At 42.1% G+C, this 22,745-nt stretch overlaps 2 protein-coding genes across 2 annotated transcripts in view; one reads left to right on the forward strand and one right to left on the reverse strand.

Moving 5' to 3' along the window:
• Positions 1–720, reverse strand: part of Ccny (cyclin Y) — a 93,419-nt gene extending 92,699 nt beyond the window's left edge. Inside the window, exon 1 of the mRNA XM_057754208.1 lies at positions 554–720. Coding sequence (XP_057610191.1) covers positions 554–707 — 154 coding nt within the window. The 5' untranslated portion in view covers positions 708–720. The remainder of the gene's footprint in view (positions 1–553) is intronic.
• Positions 721–840: 120 nt separating this feature from the next.
• On the forward strand, positions 841–6,551 carry LOC130863923 (uncharacterized). Its single transcript, XM_057754252.1, has 5 exons — positions 841–1,442; positions 1,585–1,747; positions 3,689–3,815; positions 5,162–5,703; positions 5,860–6,551. Exons 1-5 carry the CDS (start codon positions 841–843, stop codon positions 6,370–6,372), a joined length of 1,947 nt encoding a protein of 648 aa, XP_057610235.1. The 3' UTR covers positions 6,373–6,551.
• The last annotated feature ends 16,194 nt before the right edge of the window (positions 6,552–22,745 follow it).

The raw sequence follows: 22,745 nt of genomic DNA on the forward strand, positions 1-22,745 counted from the left end.
AAAAACTAGATCACTTAACCCACAGCTACCTGGTAATAATTTTTTTAAAAAAACATTCTGAGGTGAACCTTTTACCTCAGCCCTGCAACCATTTCCATACGGTATTTATGTGTGTGTGGGGGGGTGTATGTACACTTACCATACATATGTATACATTTGTGTATCTACAGTCACAAGTATACTCCCTTGGGCCTGGATTAGTTTTCGAGGGAACAGGGGTGGAATAAAACGCAGGCCAAGACCAGGTAAAGACCTCCAGGTAAAACTGTCACCGTTGTGACAATTCCCTTCCTCTCGGAAAGGACAAATATCACCGTCACCCCAAACGTAACGACTCTGGCAACATTCCAAAAGCACCCGGCCTGACCTCCCCTGTCACCTCCTGGCAGGCAGCACATGCATACAGACGCGCCCCTGTACACGCATGCCACACGCCTGGAGGCCTTTGGCTAGCAAAGTTTCCACGCTCCCTGTGGGCCTAGTAGCCCCGGGCAGCGGATCCGCAAGACTCCAAGCCGCGCTCGGGAGGGGAGGGAGAGGCGGCGCCGCTCACCGTCGATGTTTTCCCGGTCGCTGATGTGCTGCAGGTTGCAGCCCGTGTCCTCACGGCTGAGGTCCGTGTCGGGCCGGTAGGACTCCAGCCGCGAGTGCGCATTCCTCCTGAGCTTGGGGCTGGACGACACGCAGCACGAGGTTGTGTTCCCCATCGTCGAGCGCCCGGCTGGTAGCCCCGGGGCGCGGGCGCGGTCGCGGGCGCAAAGGCAGGCCGCCCGCGCCCCGCGGAGGACGGAAGCCGCGCCGGCCCCGGGTCAGCAGCGACGGCGGCGGCGGGGCCTCGCCATGGGCGGCGGCGACAAGCGGGCGGCTACCGCTGCTACGGCCTCAGCCCCTGGATCGCGGCGGAGAAGCCTGAGCCCGCGACTGCGGCCCAGGGCAGAGCTCAGCCCGCCGCTGCCATGGCGGGCGGCGCCGCGCAGGCCGCCTCCCACAGCGCTCTCGTTCGGCGCCCGGCTCGCAGCCGCGACTTCGGCAAGCGGTTCCGGTTCACGCCGAGGACACGCGAGCACGCGCGGAATAGCCGAGGAGGGCGGCAGGAGCGGGAGCGCCCCCAGAGGCCAGAGGCGAAAGGCGGCGCGCAAGCAGACGTTCGCGCGGCTCCGCCCCACGCCCGCCCGTGTCCGGTCAGCCCCGCCCGTCCGGTCAGCCCCGCCCCATGCCCGCCCGCGTCCGTCCAGCTCCGCCCATCCGCGCGGCCCCGCCTCACGCCCGCCCCCGTCCGTCAGGCCCTGCCCCACGCCGATTTGCTCCCGCTACACCTTGATGGGCCCCTCCTCTCCCCTCTGCTCTGGAAGCAGATTTTCGTCACCGGAAGTTGAGCAGTGGCGGGCACCGCCAAGACCGCAGCGCTGCTTTCCGCTCCTCCCCTTCCAAGTCGGCAGGAGGTAGTTAGTGGCGCCACGAGGGGGCGCCCATCGCACGGAGCCTTTGCACAGCCTCTTGTCTGAGGAAGGTTGGTGATTTCCTAGTGTCGCTGATACTGGAATCAGCTCCAGGTTGAGTTGGGAGCGCACCCTGTTCTGTCAGGCTCCAGGAGCACTTGAGAATAAGCCTGGGGACAGAGGCTGACGAATCGGGACTAGCTGCAGTGTTCCGCGTTTTGGATTACACTTCTTTTATGTTTCTGATGCATGGGTTTTGTGCTTGGGTTGGCGCCGTGAACCAAGATAAATGTTGGAAAGAATTTAAGGTGAGGAGAACAACATTCTCAATCCTTTCCAAATAGTGAAGGGGAGCTGGGGCTCTTTTAACGTCCCCTACCCCACATAAACCAGGCGTGTGACTCATGCCTGTAATCGCAGCAGGGCAGAGAAGACTGGATAATCAGGAGTTCAAGATCTTAGTGGAGGAGTCAACGGAGGGAGGAATATGCATGGTCATCCAGGTACTAACAGGAGAAACGAGGAAACTGATGCTCACCTAGCGTTAGCAATCCATATCCGTCTTCTTAAAGGCTTTATATTGTTCACACCTACTCTTTTTTAAGCCTGTGCAGTTCATCCACCGCTTGGGAGTGTTCATACATTGCTGCTCTATAAGGAGTGGGGAGGCTTCAGGTTCTGAGCTGTAATAATAATGTCATTTGTTGGAATGAGTGCCAAAATGCCTTGGGAAATGAATGGCTGCAGAGTGGTGGTGTTGACCAGATGAGAGAGGAAATATTAAAGGGAAGTTCTAGAGAATTGCAGCCCTGGGGGGAGAGGAGGTAGATAGCACCAAGAAAAAATAATGTTCTTTTTTTTTTTTTTTTTTTTGGTTTTTCGAGACAGGGTTTCTCTGTGGCTTTGGAGCCTGTCCTGGAACTAGCTCTTGTAGACCAGGCTGGTCTCGAACTCACAGAGATCCGCCTGCCTCTGCCTCCCGAGTGCTGGGATTAAAGGCATGCGCCACCATCACCCGGTAATAATGTTCTTTATTAAGGCTGTACTGACCTTCCCCGTGTGAAATGTAGATGGATTGTACTATCTTTTCTTTCAAAGGGTTAAATGAGACAAAAGGAGTTCCATCTTTAAAGAAATTTGTGAAGATGCCATCTGGCAAAAATCCCTCCCCCGTTAGCATTTTTTTTTTGAAAGTATGTGCTCCAGGTTGTATACTGTTCCCCAAAGCTTCATGTTGCTTATCAACTGCACTGCTTTAAGTTAGCCAGTCTTATAAGCATGGGAAACCAGGCTCTGACTTCTCAAAGTAGGGCCCGAGACCCCTTTGTGTTAGGAATGAAAACCTACTAGCACATCCACTTCACTTACCACTATAAACCATTTTGCAGAAGTTAAAACTTTTGTATTGCCCCATTTTCTTGTGACTCCCGGACCTGCTTCTAACAACGGGAATGTTGGGACATATGTGCAAGTCAGCAAGGGTACACATTGAGACTTTCTGGGCTAATGTATAAGGAGGCTGAAAATTACATCTTATGTTCTAACAGCTTTGTAATGTGGGGCGCTATGTGAGAGCGTGTGCATGTCATATCCACTTAGACATAGTGAATACCAATTTAATCATAATGTTCATAATCATATTGATCTTATGTGTGAAGGTCATGAGAGAAATAGAAAAGCACCCAGGAAACAGCATAGTCTGCATATACAGAACTCTTTGTAGAAATATCAGTAAAAACGCCTGAGTTTTTTCTATCTTTTGTTTCTTTGACTGACTTTTTCATGAGAGACAGGATCTTAGTATGTATTTCTGGCTGTACATGAACTGACTGCATAGCCTAGGCTGAAATTTAACTGTGGGGCAGATATCCATGCCTCTTGACTTCTAAGTGCAGGGGTTAAACGTGTGAGCCTATACATACAGCTTAGCCATCTCATTTGTGTTTTTGGTAGTTTGCAAGTTTTATACAATTTCTCAAATGTGTACTGTCAATCTGTTTACTTTTCTCTCTATGTTTTTAATAGGGATTTCTCTTGCAATGTGATATTCCATTTACAGGGTACAGTTATGACAGAGTTGAACCTCCTGTTTCCTTCCAAAACATATCTGGTGATTATATTATAATGTCTGTGTCATGGAATAAGTGTGGGTACCACCAGAGTCTTATGACTATACAGTCAGAGAAGTCTACGTTTACCATGTTGCTAGTCTCATGCTCCCTGTTGTACACATGTATGGGACATTTCAGAATGCAGTGACCTATGATGATGTGCATGTTGACTTCACTTGGGAAGAGTGGAAGTTGCTGGATCCTTCACAAAGGAATCTCTACAAAGAAGTGATGCTGGAGACCTACAGGAACCTCATTACTGTAGGTAGACTAAATCTTCCTTCAGGGTTTTAAATAAGGGGACAGCTTTTCCTCATTTTTTGAGCTCTTCTACAATCTGATTGGGAAAGAAGAGTGAGGCAAGTAAATCGGGCATGTTTCTAAGGTTTACTGAAGGTAGTAACTTGAATTGTGTACAGTTTTCAATAATATACCATATATTTTCTGGTACTATTTTTTAGGATACAGTTGGGAAGACCATAATATTGAAGAACATTATCAAAGTTCCAGAATTCATGGAAGGTAATTATCATGTGCAACCTGGCACAAATGTGCCTCTGAAGAAATTGTAATGCCTTCTAGATGTCTTAAACAAAAGCAAGTATAAAAAAGCACAAGTTCATGTGTATTGATGATTATTAAATTATCACAAAACCATACTCCTTAGTTATAGATAGGTGAATTTCATTTGCAAGGTACTCACAAGACAAGAAAGAAAATGCTTTAACAGATTTCACCCTTTGAATTCCAGCTTCATGAGAGCTATGCTATAGAACTGCTAATCTATTAAGTTTCTTACTATCCATATTTAGAAAGGTATATATGTTGAAGATGTGATAAGCACATCTCCAAAACTTTCTAATAAGCAAATGGTGCATAGTTAAGCTAGTGTTACCCATATGCTTGCTGTGACTGTACTAAATTTAGTTATGGGTCAGTTAGAGTCAAGAGTCAAGGGGCAGTCATTGCTGAGAACTTAATACCTATACTACATGTCTATGAGGCATATAAATTCAAACTATGCTATTCAATGTGTAAATCTTCTATTTGTTATTCATTCATTGCTTGGTACATCATATATTATTCTATATACAAGTCACATTACCATAGGGATATTAGCAGACATAACATACCACATATGAATGCCTGAATTTTTCCAAGTCTCTTCAAATATGTAAAAAACCTCATATAGAAAAAAGATTCTGGGCCGGGCGGTGGTGGTGCACGCCTTTAATCCCAGCACTCAGGAGGCAGAGGCAGGCAGATCTCTGGGAGTTCGAGGCCAGCCTGGTCTACAAGAGCTAGTTCCGGGACAGGCACCAAAGCTACAGAGAAACCCTGTCTCAAAAAACCAAAAAAAAAAAAAGAAAGAAAAAAGATTCTGTAAATGTGATCCAAGTAATAGAGGTTCCTACCATCATATGTCTCTTCAGCAATGCAAAACAACCCCTAAAAAGGGGATCAACATGAATACAAACACAGTAATAAAACCATAAGAACTTAATTCTTTTCAAAATTGAACTAAATCATGAAATTAATTCATACACATATAAAGATTCAACAGTGTATTAAATGTGGTAAAGCTTTTACATGTGCCAATTATCTTTGCAGTCACAAAAGAAGTAATACTGAAGAGAAACCCTATGAATGTAATCAATGTGGTAAAGGCTTTGCACATCACCGTAATCTTCAAATGCACAGAAGAACACATACTGGAGAGAAACCCTATGAATGCAATCAATGTAGTAAAGCCTTTGCACACTATAGTCATCTACAGTGCCATGAAAGAACACATACTGGAGAGAAACCCTATGAATGTAATCAATGTGGTAAAGCCTTTACACAACACAGTCATCTTCAAAGACATAAAAGAATACATACTGGAGAAAAACCTTATGAATGTAATCAATGTGGTAAAGCCTTCGCAGTACATGATAATCTTCAAACACATAAAAGAACACATACTGGAGAAAAGCCCTATGAATGTAATCAATGTGGTAAAGCTTTTACACAATGCAGTTCTCTTCAAATGCATAAAAGAACACATACTGGAGAGAAACCTTATGAGTGTAATCAGTGTGGCAAAGCCTTTGCACAATGCAGTTATCTTCAAATACATAAAAGAATACATACTTGAGAGAAACCTTATGAATGTGATCTGTGTGGTAAAGCCTTTGCACATCATGCCAGTCTTCAGATGCATCTTAAAGTGACACATACTGTAGAGAAACAATATGAATGTAATCCATGTGGTAAAGCCTTTGCACGAGATGGTAGTCTTCAAATACAGAAAAGAACTCATATGGGAGACAAAACCTATGAATGTGATCAATGTGGTAAAACCTTTGCACATCACAGTTCTCTTCAAATACATAAAAGAACACATACTGGAGAGAAACCTTATGAATGTAATCAGTGTGGTAAAGCCTTTACACAACGTGGTCATCTTCAAGGGCATAAAAAATCACATACTGGAGAGAAACCATATGAGTGCAATCAATGTGGTAAAGCCTTTGCACATTACAGAAATTTTCAAATACACAAAAGAACACATACTAGAGAGAAACCCTATGAATGTAATCATTGTGGTAAAACCTTTACACGATGCAGTGGTCTTCAAATACATAAAAGAACACATACTGGAGAAAAACCTTATGAATGTAATCAATGTGGTAAAGCCTTTACATGTCATTCCAGTCTTCAAGTGCATTTTAAAGGAATACATACTGGAGAGAAACCCTTTGTATGCAATCAGTGTGGTAAAGCCTTTGCACAACAGAGTCATCTCCAGCGCCATGAAAGAACACATACTGGGGGTGTGAGTCTAGGACCTCCTAGGAACTAGGCCTGAGCCAGGACCTCTGGGTGTGAGTGAACCTGGATCCTCTGAGGGAATAGGCAGGAATCAGAAATCTCGGCGGGACCAGGCATGAGTCTATGACCTCACGGAGAGTATGCCTGAGCCAGGACCTTTATGCGTTAGGGCATTGGTCTGGGACATCAAAGCTAATTGTCAGGAACCTGGAACCTCTGCAGGTCTGAGTGTGAGTCTGGGACCTCTGAGGAAGTAAGCAGGTCCTCTGCAGGTTTGGGCACACCCGAGCCTGGGACCTCTGAAGCAGTAGGCCAGAACCAGAAACCTTTACAGGTCCAACTCCAACCCAGGGACTTCTGCAGGAGAGAAGCAAGACCAGGATTTACAGATACAGGTCAAAGCAGATAACCTAGACCAAAGTTGCCCTGAGGCAAGGAACTCCATCTTGGGCCACAAATTCCACAGTAGTGGGACTGAATGAGACACCTAGGACAGAGAGGCCTGAGGAAACAAGCCCCACCAGTAGCAGAAGCCAGGAGGAAATCCAGTCCTGAGAACCAACCCGGTCCCAGAACACTGGCAGATCAGAACTAAGCAAGCGACCAAATCCAGAATCAATGAGCTCCACCAGAACAGGTCCAACTCCAAGCCAGGGACTTCTGCAGGAGGGGATCCAGACCAGGATTTAAAAAAACACATCAAAGTCAGCAACCTAGGCCAAAGTAGGCCTGAGACAGCAAACTCTAAGGGAGCAGAGCAAAGCACAGGAGCACTGAGCTATCTCCGAGAACAGGAGTAACCAATGCGGTAACTAAAACTGTGACACTGACTGTACCATGAAGAACAACCATCTGAGCTTTGGATTCACTGGCACCTAGACGATTATTCAACAGAATCTCAGACAGCCCCAACCACACCAATTAAAGGAAAAGATGAGTAGAAAAGGTAAGATCACATGCTACAGCACAAAAAGCAAAACAATACCAGTAAAACCTAAAGACCTCACAACAGCAAAACCTGAGCAAGCAAATATGGATGAACCAGAAAAAAATGACCTAAAAAATAACTTCAAGAAAATATTTGAAACTCTTAAAGATGAAATGAGAAATCTCTTAAAGAAATGGAGGAAAAGACAAACAAAAAATTGGAAGATATTGGCAAATCACTTAAAGAAAACCAAGAAAAAGGAATCAAACATATAAAAGAAACTTTCCAGAACTTGAAAACTGAAATAGAAACAATTAAAAAAAAAACAAGCTGGAGGTATTATAGAAACAGAAATCATGAGAAAAAGATCAGGAACCACAAACAAAACCATGAACAGCAGAATACAAGAAATGGAAGAGAGAATCTCCAACGCTGAAGATACAATAGAGGAAATAGACTCATCAGTTAAAGAAAACATTAAATCTAACAAAAGCTTAACCCAAAATATCCAGGAAATATAGGACACCATGAAAGGGCCAAATCTTAGAATAATAGGTATACAAGAAGGAGAAGTTCAACTCAAAGGCACAGGAAACTTTCCCTACCTAAAGAAAGATATGCCTATGAAGATACAAGAAGCTTACATAACACAAAATAGACTGTATACCAAAAAAAGTTCTCTTGCCACATAATGATCAAAACACTAAACATACAGAGTAAAGAAAGAATATTAAGAGCTGCAAAGGTAAAAGGCCAAGTAACATAAAAAGATAGACCTATCAGAATTATACATGACTTCTCATTGGAGACAATGAAAGTCAGAAGGTTATGGTCAAGCATAATGCAGACATTAAGAGACCACAGATGCCAGCCCAGACTACTATACCCAGCAAAACTGTCGATCACTATAGAAGGAAAAAACAAGATAGTCCATGACAAATCTAGATTTCACCAATACCTAGCCACAAACCCAGTCCTACACAAAATACTAGAAGGAAAACTCCAACCCAAGGAAGATGGCTACACCAGCAAATACTCTGACAATTGTTCATCTCATAACGGCTAATCCCAAAGAAGAAAAATGGACAAATTAATATCACCAACGATGAAAACTAAATTAACAGGAGGTAGCAACCACTGGTCATTAATATCCCTTAATGTAAATGGACTCAACTCACCTATAAAAAGGAACAGACTAACAGATTTGTTACAAAAACAGAACCCATCCTTCTTCTGCATTCAAGAAATGCATCTCAAATTCAAAGACAGACATCATCTCAGAATAAAGGGTTGGGAAAAATATACCAATCAAATGGACCTAAGAAACAAGCGGGTGTAGCTATCCTAATGTCTAACAAAGTAGACGTCAAGCTAAAATCAGTCAAAAGAGACAAAGAAAGTCATTTTATATTAGTCACAGGAAAAATCCATCAAGAGGAAATTTCAATACTGAACATCTATGCCCCCAAATAAAAGGGTACTCTCATATGTGAAAGAAACACTTCTAAAGCTTAAATCATATATTAAGCCACACACACTAATAGTGGGAGACATCAACACTCCCCTCTCACCATTGGACAGGTCAATGAGACAAAAAATGAACAGAGAAATAAGAGAACTAACAGTTGTTTTGACTCAAATGGACTTAACAGACATCTATAGAATATTCCATCCAAACAGAAAAGGATATACCTTCTTCTCAGCACCTCATGGAACCTTCTCAAAAATTGCCCATATACGCAGTAACAGAACAAACCTCAACAAATACAAAAAAAAATGGAATAACCCAATGTGCCTTATCAGATCACCATGGTTTAATACTAGAAGTACACAACATACTGATTCCAGAAAACCCACAAACACATGGAAATTAAGCAATGCCCACCTGAATCATCAGTGGGTCAAGGAAGAAATAAAGGAGGAAATTAAACACTTCCAAAATTTCAATGAAAATGACCACACAACATACCCAAATGTATGGGACACAATGAAAGCATTGTTAAGAGGCAAGTTCATAGCACTAAACGCCTACATAAAGAAGCTGGAAAAATCCCACACTAGTGAATTAACAGAACATTTGAAAAGTTTAGAACAAAAAGAAGCAAACTCACCTGCCACATCCACGGCTGTCTCGCCTGTGTGACAAAATGCCTCTCAGGTGGTAGTCGTCTCAAAATGAGGGGTTCGTGCTTCCTGGAGCTTGGCCCCCTGGTGGTTCCCTGGCAGTCTGCTTGAGTTGAGGTGCCTGATTAGCCTCAACGACCTCGTTCACTTTGTTCCTGGCGATGGTTTCTTGCATTGGCTCTGCCATCTTTTCTTCTGTTCTATTTTTCTCTTGACAAAAACTTAATCTGTTCAAGGAACCAGAAAACATTTTCAACAGCTCCTTGAATACAGAGGAACTGATGCGTCAGTTCCCTCCCTTGATTCAGGCCATTAATGTTATGATTAAGACTCTGGCTCACTCTCTGGGGGAATTTACCCATACCCTAGAACAGAAAGAGCTCATGATAGGAGATTTGGTAGAAGATGGGTAAATTATGAAGGAAAATGTATGGAATGGCATGAGTTACCATTTATGGAGAGGCTAGCCAGAATGAGAAACCCCTGGTACATTTTAGATAGGAAAGAAAGGCAGGCTATTTTTGATAACATGAAGCCAGCCATTCAATATTGGAACAAACCCTGGGGGTGGAATCCTGAAGAATGGTGTTTGGGTTACCTTGGTTACCTTGAGGGCCGATATGATTTAGGACCATGAGAAAGCACAGTTAGTTAGTGGTGTGAGACAAATTTCAAAGAAAAGCTCTGCCCACCTGGCCCTGACCACAAGACTTGCTGAGAATAATCAATTGTCTGTAATCATTTTTCTATGGAAACTTTTATGTCTGCCAACTTCCTTCTGTAATCTCTTAAAAGTGATGCTTGAATATTAGTAAAGTTGCAGCAGATTCAAATCTCATTAGAGTTGTGTCTGTCTGTCATTCGCTGAATCCTGGGTTCTCCTAAGCCTTCACCCCTGTTCTCCCTCGGTCTTCGATCTCCAAGAGAGTCAGTCCGCGGCAGACTTGGAGAATGGGATAGGCACATCCTATGGGCAGACATATTCCCCATCAGAACACAGCTTCAGGAATACCATGTCTTCTCAAAAATGATACCTTTCCCCTCCAAGCTATATATACTCAGGATACTTCCTTTCACATCTGTAGGCATAGCCTGACTTCGAAACTTAAAGCTCCTAAGTCTTTACCCCATCAATCCCTGGTCTGAGGGTGCTGTTCATTTCCTGGCTGGCCAGACTCCAGAAATAATCAAACAGAAACTGTATTATTTAAATGACTGCTTGACCAATAACTTAAGCGTATTGCTAGCTAGCTCTTATATCTTACATTAACCCATTTCTATGATTTTATATTTTACTATGAGGTTCATGGCCTACCAGCAAGGTTCTGGCTGGCAACTCTCATCTTCCTCCTCTGGCACCTTCATGACTTCTCATTGACTCTGCCTACTCCCTCTATACATCTCTTCTAGTCTGGCTGTATTCTGTTAAGCCATTTGTTGAAAGCAGCTTCTTTGTTACCAATAAAAGTAACACATACACAAGACTACCAACTCCATCTGGTATCTGCATTCCTGGCAGGAATAAGGAAATTTTAAGAGACATTAATTTCTCTCCCTTTGGTTGACAACTAGAGAAGCACTAGACACCAGGACATTATAACTTTTCTGCTAATTTCATTGTGGGAAAAGACTATACTGGTGTAAATAAATCAGGAAAGACAAGGTATAAATCAGAAAGTTTAAGTAAGGTGGTTCAAACACCTTACATTGTGTAGGATGTGTTGCTTTTATTGTTTGAATAAAGAGACTGCCTTGGCCTTTTGATAGGGCAGAAACTTAGGTAAGCGGGAAAGACAGAACTGAATGCTGGGAAGAAGAGCAGAGTCATGCAGATGCCATGAATCTCCGGCCTGATATGGATGTAGGTTAGAATCTTGCCAGTAAGCCACAGTCATGTGGTGATACACAGTTTTAACAGAAATGAGTTAATAAAAATGTGAAAGTTAGCCAGTAAGAGGCTAGGCAGTAATTTAATTAATACAATTTCTGTGTTATTATTTCAGGTGTAACCTAGCCAGGCAGGACAAACAGGAGGTCCCGCTCCCTACTACATTACAATTCTGTCCAAAAATCAGAATTATATGCTATTACGAGGATATTAATGGATTTTATAGAAAGAACCTCTCAATATAGTTACTGATTTACAATAAATAGAAAGTTGTTTTGCATATTAAAATGCCTAAATTAATGCCAAATGATACAGATTTTGCATTATCTATCATTTATTCAGTTACAAGAAGTAATAAGGAGTAAGAGTCATCCCATTTGGGTCTTCCAGGTCCTGTAACAAAAGGTAATGGTGAAATTTATTAGATATAGGAAATGTGATGGAGCACACAGACTGTCTTGAAAATATTTCAATGGGAAAGGTTTTAAAAAGTCTTTTATATCATGTGGCAACAAACCAAGTAAATTATAAGGAAATGTCCTACCTGTTCTTTATACAACCAAACACCACTATTAATGGTCATATGGAGTACTAACTAATTCTAGGAAAAGGTTTCCTCTTGCTTCCTGGACATGATTTCGAGTTTGAGCCTCCATTCGTTTTTCTGTAGTGAACCATGACTATGCCTAAAAACTACTTTTGAAGTCTCCAACATGATGATGTGACCCCACAAGGAAGATTCCACCAGGACTATAATATCACTGAGCTGAGAAACACTGCCTACAGATCACCTTTGGACTACAAACTGCTCAGAACAATTTCGAGATGGCTAGCTGAAATGACAGCCTCACACACTACTATGATCATGGCTTGAGACAAGCCCTGCACTTTTTTTTTTTAATGCAGAGACGGGGCAACAAGTGATGCAGCCACCTCTCCCAGGACTTGACAATTAACCCAAAATTTTCTTTTCAGGATCCCCTAAAGATGCCATCACCCCCGCATAACAAGAAGTAAATTTGAGAACACAAGGCACACATTTCCAAAATATGGGAAGGGTGATTTCTGGCCTTTCCCTGGATTATGGGTATTTGTCGTTTTGGGGGGGATTGGTTACAAGTTGTTATTGCTAATGGTCAGGAAAAAAGCTAAATAAAAGTGATTAGATTCAGGGTTCTTGTTTTCAAAAGAATGGGGATACAGACATGATAGTATAAAAGGTTAGATTATTGAAACTACTCTGAAAAGAAATAAGGGGATATAGAAATAGGATATAAAGGTAATTATTGAATCTACTTTTAACCCTGAATAAGCAACTACTAGTATTAAAATTTTTTCATTGGCTTGGAATTTTTGTATATTGATATAAATTTTAGTTTACTTTTGTTTGTACATATTGTACATATAATTTTAATCTTGTTCAAGGTATTGTACCTATACAACTCATTTAACAATGTAATGAAAATTTATAGTCCTTGAAAATTAGTATTAACCTATTTAGGATAATGAAAAATATAGGTTAGTAGTTATTTACCTATTACAATCAAACTTGTAGTCATATCAGGTATATTTTCAAGATCAAACATATATTTTAGATTGACATGTCATTTTGAAGCAGTTCATAGATCCACACAATGTGGCATTTAAGATGTTTTAATAACATAGGTTCTCTTTTTTAATGGCGATGAAACATGTGCTCTTGGCAGTACCATTGATGTTGGAGAAGATGATAGGCATTGAAGAAACACCAATGGAGTTTAGTTTCTTTGTGGCAAAAGTAAACCACTGGCCAAGAAAATACTTTTGACTCAGCTGTTGACTGGCTGCTGTCCAAATTGGACAAGCAAGACACACAAAAAAAAATCTGCCAAAATTCACCAAGACAAGGCAGGATAGCCCTTAGGAATATTGTGCTTCACAGAAGTCTATCAGATATTCTAGTCCTGTAGGCTGACGATGGATACTCCAATGTTGCAGTGAACATTTAATGGCTTTTTTTTTTTCTCTCCGTTTCTTTTTTCTTGGTTTTTTGAGACAGGGTTTCTCTGTAGCTTTGGAGCCTGTCTTGGAACTAGCTCTTGTAGACCCAAGCTCGCCTCGAACTGACCCAGATCTGCCTGCCTCTGCCCCCTAAATGCTGGGATTAAAGGTGTGCGCCACCACCGCCCGCTTCTGTTTGCTTTTTGAACATATGTGTTAAAAAAAAAAAAAAGTGTGGCATAGGTGTTCTAGGCGTCCATGATTTCTGGTACCTACAGAACTTCTTGTAGCTGCTTAAGTGGCAGAGCTAACTTGCGCCCTGCAGTCTTTGCTGCGTTTTGTGGACACGTGAGAGCGCCTGAGGAGCCAAGGGTCACGCGCCACGCCCCGTAGTCGTTTTGCAAAGGATCATGGTAGGCGAGGCGCGCGCCCTGTGGTCGGTTGTTACCACCCTGGGCGCAAAGGCCCACCTTTCCCTTTCAGCACAAATGTCTGTTTGTACTGGGGCAGTGCTGTTGTCTGGAGAGTTTACTGGCTTCTTCCAAAGAAGTCTAGGAGACTCGGACTTTACAACTTTCTCAGGCAAATAGATTCTCACCTTACAGCCTGCCTCCTCGAAGCCAAGCCACCCAGTAAGCCAACTTACAACAGCGTCAGCAGGTAACAGTCCTCTAAGAAGGGAGCCGGTGGGAGGTGCTGCCTTCTTGAAATAGAGAGGGGCGGGTTAGGCACTGATGAGTCCTGATGTACAACCGTCACCAGAGCAACTGGTTCCTTGGGCTGCCAAATCAAACGCAATTCGTTGTTTTCCCAAAATGGCCCTCCTGACCCAGTCACATTTTTGTGCTCAATATTTTAGGCTTAAAATGAGCAAATTAACCTGGTGAAATAAAATCACCAAATAACTGTTAATAGTGGTGGGAAATGACAAGCGAATAAATGGTGGCATCCGAGCCGCCTCCTAGACTGTTAGAAGGAGGGCTCCATCTTTTATTTATTGGAACTTCGTGGATACATTTGTTAGGGCCTATCTCTGATCACTAAGTGTTGTGACTTTTTTATTACTTATTACTTAAAGTAACTCACAAGTTTGCTCCATGAAAGTTTTTTTTTTTTTTTTAATCTGCCTAAAGCTTGTTGCCATCTTTAAGACCCCTTCTTGTTTCTCAAGGGCATTTGTTCCGCAGCTGGATCTCTGCCACTCGGACCCTGTTTCCTATTGGTTCATTCCCATCGCTTTGTGTGTACGTATGTGTTGCCTGAGGCTAGTGTAACAAGGCAGGACTGATTGTGTGGCTTGAAATGAAAGATGATCATCCCCTAGTTCTGGAGCTAGAAGCTCAAAGTCAAGGTGGTTCCAGGGCAGGTTGCTCCTGGGGAGTCTTAGGGAGACTGTATAGCTCCGCTCACCTCTGAGCTTGTTCGCAGCCATCACTGCCCTTGTCTTGGAGACATATCGCTCCAGTATCTGTACCACATGCAGGGACATTCTCTTCTCTATGTGCTTATATTGTGTGTTTATTCTGTGTAAGAAAGCCCTTGAGTTGAGGTCTCTTCAGGTATAACATGAACTCAATCTGATGACATCTACAAGTAGACCTTCCGGTCACACGTACAGGTTCTGGATACGTTTGGATAAGAATACATTTCAGTCTCTCACAAGATGAAACTTTTACTTCTCCTCGTTAGGAAACTCCCCTTGACCACATTTCTTCCCTCTAGGAATACAGCATTTAGTCCCTATTACAGCTAAGTTTCTTCTAGAGTTCCTGTATTCCTATGCCCTCTACTTCCTCCCTGATAGCTCTCTAGGAAAGTTAAGTCAAGTAGGCATTGGAGTCATTCATGTTCCAGACAATGGACTTCCATGTTTTTGCTCACACATATTTGAAATTTACATCCTTGTCTCTGTATGTGCATAGTGAATTTTTTTTATAAGAAGCCTCTTAGACTTCTACCAGAAATGTCTGCTGTTGGCCAAAGTGCTAATTAAAGCTCGCAAGTAAAACTATTTCATTTTTATTTATGTTTTAATATCCTGACCACAGTCTCCCTTGTCTCCTCTCACCCCATCCCTATTCCATCCACCCACTCCTCCTCTATTTCTATTCAGAAAGGGCAGACCCTTTTAAATTCACAATTGTATCAATAAGCACTTGTCACTGACATTAGAAATCATGTCCAATGTATTTGAGAAATTGGGTCTTTAAAGCCTTTATTAAAATGGTTTATTTTACGCCATCACTAATGTTTTAATGAAAATAGGTCTTGCTTTATACAATTTACTGTGATTATGGTTTTCCCTCCCCAAACTCCTCCCAGATCTTCCCACCTCCCACCCACCCAAATCCTCATCCTTTCTTGCTCTCTCTCATTAGGAAACAAATAGGCATCTAAAAAAGATATATAATTAAGTAGAATAATTAAGATAAGTGGAATAGGACAAAACAAACAAGAAAAAGAGTCTAATAAAAGAAAAGAACCTAAGAAAAAGCATTAGAAAAGCATTGATACAGAAACATACACATTCACACTTAGAGAAATCCCATAAAAACACTAACCTGGAAACATGGTATATACTCAAAGGACCTCTGAGAGAGAGAGAGAGAGAGAGAGAGAGAGAGAGAGAGAGAGAGAGAGAGAGAGAGAGAGAGCCATAGCAAAAATGTTATGAGACAAAGAACATCCAAAACTGTCATTGAATTATTGGACTGGCCATTTACTGCCAGTATCAGGCCTGTCCTTGAGTGGTTTGTGTACTCGGCGAGAGTCTATAAGAGAACAGTAGTTTTTCATGTGTGCACAATTATCAATTAGGGAGAGCTTCTGGATTTGTGATGGTGGCTCGTGTCCACCGTTAGCCCTGGTCCCGTCTAGCATAGACACACTCAGGTTTGTGCATGCTGCCTCAACCTGTATGAGTTTTTATGTGCGTGAGTCCTACTGTGTTTAGAAGGTCTTGTTTTCTCCGTGTTCTCCATGCCCTCTGGATCTTAAAGTCTTTCTGCTTCCTCTTCTGTAGGATTCCCTGAGCCCTGAGGGGAGGGATTTGATTGAGACATCCCATTAAAGATGAAGGTTCCAGCCGGGCGGTGGTGGCGCACGCCTTTAATCCCAGCACTTGGGAGGCAGAGACAGGCGGATCTCTGTGAGTTCGAGACCAGCCTGGTCTACAAGAGCTAGTTCCAGGACAGGCTCCAAAGCCACAGAGAAACCCTGTCTCGAAAAACCAAAAAAAAAAAAAAAAAAAAAAAAAAAAAGATGAAGGTTCCAGGGTTTCTCACTCTCTGCATGTTGTCCAGCTGAATGCCATTTTTTTGTTATTTCATGTTCTATTTGCTAAGATAGTTTTACTATGTTCACCGATGGTGATATTTCACATGAATGTGTAAGCAAGATACAAAGAACTTTTTCCAGAATTTCTGACAAGTTAAAAATCTTACCACAGTTTTATAAATATGTTGAATTACCCTCTTAATATTAGATAGTGGGTACCCGAACCTGAATCATATTTGTTTTGTTCCAGCCAATAGATCTTTATATTTTCTCTTTTTATTTTGCACCCAGGGTGGCCTCCAACTCATGATCCCCCCACCTCAGCCTTCCGAATACAGGAATCACATGTATTTGTCACTATGGTTAGTCTAATCTTTGTACATTTAACTTGTTTATTTTCATTCTCAGTCCACTGTTAGAGCTTTATTTGGTTGTTACATCTGAAATGGTATACACACACACACACACACACACACACACACATATTAAGGATGGGAATGTCATGTAGAAAGCACCAGAAAAGCATGAGTCATCACGTATCCTAAAGTGCCCAGATGACTTTAAAATATTCTTTAACCCCCAACAAAGTGAAATAGTACAGGTAGACAAAGACAATATTAAGGCAAAAAAATAGGAGGAGAAATGTAAACACTCTCAAAAAAAATCAAATTAATGAAAATTAGACAACACCAAATTGAATGTCTGATAAAGAAAGATGGCAGCCTTGAAAGGCTTAAAACTACTAGACAGCATTCATATCTGTCAGAATATTGAACCAAACATTTGTGTCATGACCGCTTTCTCTCGTTCTTTCTGTGCAGTTGGAGTAGGCAAACAATCCAGCACAGTGAGTCTCAACGTTTCACAGGGTCACGTGTGAGATGTCCTGTATAGTAGATATTTACATTGTAATTCATAACAGTAGCAAAATTACAGTAGCAACAAGAGTAATTTTATCGGGGCTGGAGAGATGGCTCAGAGGTTAAGAGCATTGCCTGCTCTTCCAAAGGTCCTGAGTTCATTTCCCGGCAACCACATGGTGGCTCACTACCATCTGTAATGGGGTCTGGTGCCCTCTTGTGGCCTGCAGGCATACACACAGACAGAATATTGTATACATAATAAATAAATATTTTTTAAAAAAAGAATAATTTTATCATTCCACAACATGAGGAACTAACTGTACTAAAGGGTCACAGCATTAGGAAGGTTGAGAACCACTGGAACCCACTCAAAGGGAAAATGTAGTTCTCCACTGAATACTTCTTACACTTATCAAATCCTGAAAGAGATTTGAGAAAAATCCCAACAAGACTTCTGTGATTCCCAGACTGGGATTAAATGAATGGGAACAAAGAATCAGAAGCCAACGAATCTAATCCTAGACCTAGCAATGTCCACCCAGAATTATTTACAGCTCCCAGGCCAAACCTACCTTGTCACCTGGGGTTTTATTGCCAAATTTTGGTGTGACTGATGGTGATGGTATAATCTGGTTACTTAAATTACTCTCCACATCACTCTGCCATGATTCCATTCTGTACATTCAGCTTTCCATACTGCCTCCATGGTAACATGAACACTGTCTAAGATGTTGCCAATGGGAGCGGCGCTCTTCTGAAGTCCCTCACGGTGGTAGGCAAGTGAAGTACACAGCTAAGAGGGTTCTGGTTTTGAGGTGTTTACCTCAGAAGTCAGCAGACAGATCTGTTTACTCCACTCTGCAATGTCAGTCCGGGCTGGAATAGAGCCCACATCCCCATTTATGTTCTCAAGTTGTTGGTTTTTTCTTTGCTCAAGTCCTTCATTTGGTTTGGGCATTTCCTGGAGTGAGCCTTTCTGATTAGATTTTGTTGCTCTAACTCTTCCTTGAGGGAATCCAGATCCTCCTTGAGAGTAAAGTGTGTTCCCATCAAGCCAACACAGCATACAGTCCAGGCCCTGCCTCCAAGATGATGAAAGCTCGGAGGGGATAACAGATCTTGCAGCAGCACAGTAAGTAATCCTGCTTGATACAAAGAATGGTTTCTAATCACATGGAATCCTCTTGCTCCTCTGAGTTGTACCGGAGTCTAAGTCCGGAGGCTCAGTGTTAAAGAAAGACCTGGCGCTTGAGCCTTACTTGGGCTTCTCCAGCTCTCTTGCCAGCAAACTGATTGCAGTGAGCTCTTTGTGGTTTTTTATTTTTGTTTGTTTATCTTCCTGTTCAAGGTGAGTAGAGATGCCTGTTGGAAGAGGCTGCTTGTTCATTCCGGCCACCCAGAACCAAAATAATCACACAGAAACTGTATTAATTAAATCACTGCTTGGCCCATTAGCTCTAGTTTCTTATTGGGTACTCTTGCATATTAATTTAACCCATTTCTATTAATCTGTGCATCACCACGAAGTCGTGACCTACCAACAAAGTTTCAGCAGGTCTGTCTCTGGCAGCAGCTCCATGGATCCTCCCCAACTCTACCTTCCTTCTCCCTTGCTATAGGCCAAGCCAGTTTCTTTATTCATTAATCAATAAAAGCAACACATGTACAGAAGAACCTCCCACACCAGATGCCATCTTGGGTCTGCCTTCCAGCAGGGAAAATCCTGAACTGGATCCTGGGAGCTGGAGTGAAGCTGGACCTCAGATGGGTAGGGAAATCACACGGAAATGGTCAAGAAGCTGGTGATCCAAATGGATCACACCCTTAGTGTGAGATTAAAAGGATAGGATTGACTGTTGTCCACTAAGGAGCAAAGACCTAAATCAAGAATGAAAGTCTCAGCCTTGTCTTCCCGGAATGGACAGGAGCTGGGGAAGGATACACTTTGAACTGTAGACAGGACTTCACATGGAGAGAGGCAAGAGGCTTGCTTTTGAATGGGCAAGAGGAGGTATGGCAGAGCAGGCAGTGGGAACTCCCTATTCCCTAGCTTGACAAGTGGCAGGAGAGGGCTTCCAGTTACTACAACTCACTGCATGAGTGCCTAGAAAATGCTGAGGCCAGGGGTGAGGAAACTGGTTAGAATTTGAGCTGATCGTCTTTCTGTAGCCAGTCTCCTAAGTTCAAAGACTGCTCAGTTTGGAGGACCCAACTAAAATGAACCATCCTGAACCTGGCTAGCCTCGCTAGACAGGCTTGAACTCCTGATGATAAGGAGTGACTACCACACTCCTGGTTTGAGGCATCCTGGCCATGAGAAACTGCTCAGTGACCCATGCAGGCCACTTAGTCGTCTTCTTTCACCACTTACTCTGACTGAGCTGGTGGTGGCAGGGGACTTGACTCTAGCCCCAGGTCATAACTTCAGTCCCAGCTCATTCCTTTTGCTGATTGATTATTTGAACTGTGTGTTTTTTTATTCCTTAATGAGTTTGAAATTTTGATAAAATATATAATCTTGTGAGGAGAAATATTAAATGGTATTATTCATTTTTTCCCTCCTTTTTAGGTTTCATGTTCTCTCTGAAAGTTTTATTTTTCCCTTTTAGATGCTTACGTTTCTTTCTGATGTGTTTAGTGTTTTTGTTTGTTTCCTATGAGCATTCTGAGAATATTTTGATCTGTACCTTCTGGTACTCTTTAGGTCTGAGAAATTCATCTTTATTATTTGTTGGAGTATTTCTTCCTCTATGCTTTCTCTTTCTCTTATTATCTGTCTGTCGGCATTTGCGAAGTTCAACACATCTGTTCAGCTTACCCTTCGCCGCTCTACTTTCTCTCTGTGTAGCTTTGCTTTTGAATGGTGCTCTCTATCCTGTCACCTCGGTCTGATCATCCATCCTACGAACCCGTTCTGCAGTGGTGTGGTCAGTTATGCTTTCCATTTTCGCTTGTACTATTTCCATCTGGGTTTTCTAAAACACCACTTACCCCTGTTTCTAGTGCCTGTATTCTTTCTCCGTCTTAAGCATTTTTGATCTCTCTGATATGATCTTCATACATGATGCATTTTTCTGTCTGTGGTTTTACTTCTCTGATGATTGTGTTTTTCTCATGTCAAATTGTCTTATCTTGTTAGCTTATATGCACTCAGGGTGAAATAGCTACTTTGCCTGATAGTTTGTTATTAAGAAACTGTCAAAAGTCTTAATATCTAATCTCTATGTATTTCTCAGGAAACACAAGGAGAGTATGCATGTGGATCCATGTATGCATGTATATATTTCTCACTCAATGCTGGACTTTCCTCATGGTCTAAAGGTTTGTTGCCTTCTCTCCTGGAATTGTTGTGTTGAGATCCTGATCTCCAAGGTGATGATAGTCTGAGGAGCTAGTAGTTTTGAAAGGTGATGGATGGGGTCATCAGGTCAATGTATTCACGAATGGAACTAGGGACCATATAAATGAGGTCTGGGGAAGTTCCTGGCTGGTCAACCATCAAGAGAAGACAGACGGATGGATCAATAGTTTGTTGTTTGGGGGTTTATCTGACACCAGATCTGCTGGTGACACGACACTGGACTTGCCAGCCTTCATAACTGTGACAAACATGTGTTGTTTGTAAGTCATTTAGTTTATGATATTTCATTGTAGCAACTCGGACAAAGACGTGGGGCAGCTATAACCACAAGCTAACTAGAATTGAAATCAACTTGTGTGTAAGAGAAGAGTCTCAAGAAGAAACGTTATTGCTTATTAAGCTTCTAGTAGCAGGTAGCAATCCTCCACACGCCTCAGTTTGCAGGGACACCCCTGTTACCCTGCTGATATATGCCTCTCTTGCTACATGGCTTTCTTACCCTGAAACCAGTCACTAGGTTTAGTGACCTCATCCAGTTCACATCACCTAAACTTCATGTCTGAAAAGACCCTCTTTTCAAATGATGTCATATTTAGGGTTTGCAGGGGTTAAAGCTTCGGTATGTCTTCTGGGTGACAGTTCATCCCACAGCAGGGGCACTAGCCTATGGGCAGTGTCAGGCAACGAAGCCAATTTGCCGCTCTAACCCTCAGTCTCCGTGATCTGGTATGTTTTTACATTCTTTGGGAGCAGACAATGGTCTGCGTCTTAAACAGGTTTCAGAGAAGAAAGAGGCACGAGAATGAGAGTGTGGGCCTATCTAGACGGTATTTACTTACCACAGTGTAGTTCTGGGAAGAATGATAAAAACTGAGACATGACTTATAGGGAAAATAAGAGCAGAATTGTAGTTCCACTGAGAACATTGTCTTGCTACCTCTGTTGCCTTCTGTCTTCCTAGATCTCCCGTATACAAATCAGATTTGGGTCACTTTTTGAAACTTCTCATGGCTTGTGGTCAGGCTAGCCTCTCTATTTTGTAATCCCAAGTTGATTTTTAGATTGACCCTCTCTGGAGTCATTGATAATCCTGCTGCAATTTCAAATCTGAAATTTTTTTCACTTACTTCATCACTCACTCATACAAAATGCTGTAAAGTTTAATGACAAATAAATGGTAACACTTGGAGCAAGTAGGGTAGAAAAGAAGTAAGATATACAGAAAAATTGGTCTTTATTGAAATTCCAACTATAATATTTCCTAGGTTTTTGAGTTGTCCTGTGACCAGCTTCTCTGAGCTCAAGTTTAATCACATGCAAAATGGAAAGGATGGTGTGTGTAAAGGGTGCATTTTTAGCTTAATAATGCCTCTTTATGGTTAGGTTGCATGATTGAGTTTAAATATTTCCATTGTTTTATTTCACTTGCCATTAAAAGTAGCCAAACATATCATGGCAGCTCCTCCCAGAAGAGGCCTGGTGGATGTCGTTTTTGCATTTCTATGACACATTACTTCCTTGGCCCACAGATTCAGAAGGTTCATCCTATAGCCACTTGACTCGATGCTTTTGAGACTATGAAAAGCAAAGCTTTACAATGGGAAAACATGTAGAGGATGAGGCTGGTCACGAGAAGCAGAAAACAGGAAATTGGGGAGCAGGTGAAACCTTCAAAGTCAGCATTCGCTTGTCAATGCCCTTTAGCTAGGCCACACCTCTTAAAGTACCTCACACAATAGGGAAACAAGCGCCCAGTACATGAGCCTGTCCAGAACTGTCCACAGTCTGTAACAATGTCATCTGAGGAGCCTGCTACAGTACCATAATGATAAAACATGCATTGTACATGAATTTCATTAGAACAATTTAATTTTCTTGGTTAATTAAGTGAATGGAGTAGGATTTTTTTCTTTGAATCTCTTAATGTTTTGTTCACAGGGAGGTACTGAATTTTTCACATG

This window comes from Chionomys nivalis, chromosome 21 (genome assembly GCF_950005125.1).
Source record: "Chionomys nivalis chromosome 21, mChiNiv1.1, whole genome shotgun sequence".
NCBI lineage: Eukaryota > Metazoa > Chordata > Mammalia > Rodentia > Cricetidae > Chionomys > Chionomys nivalis.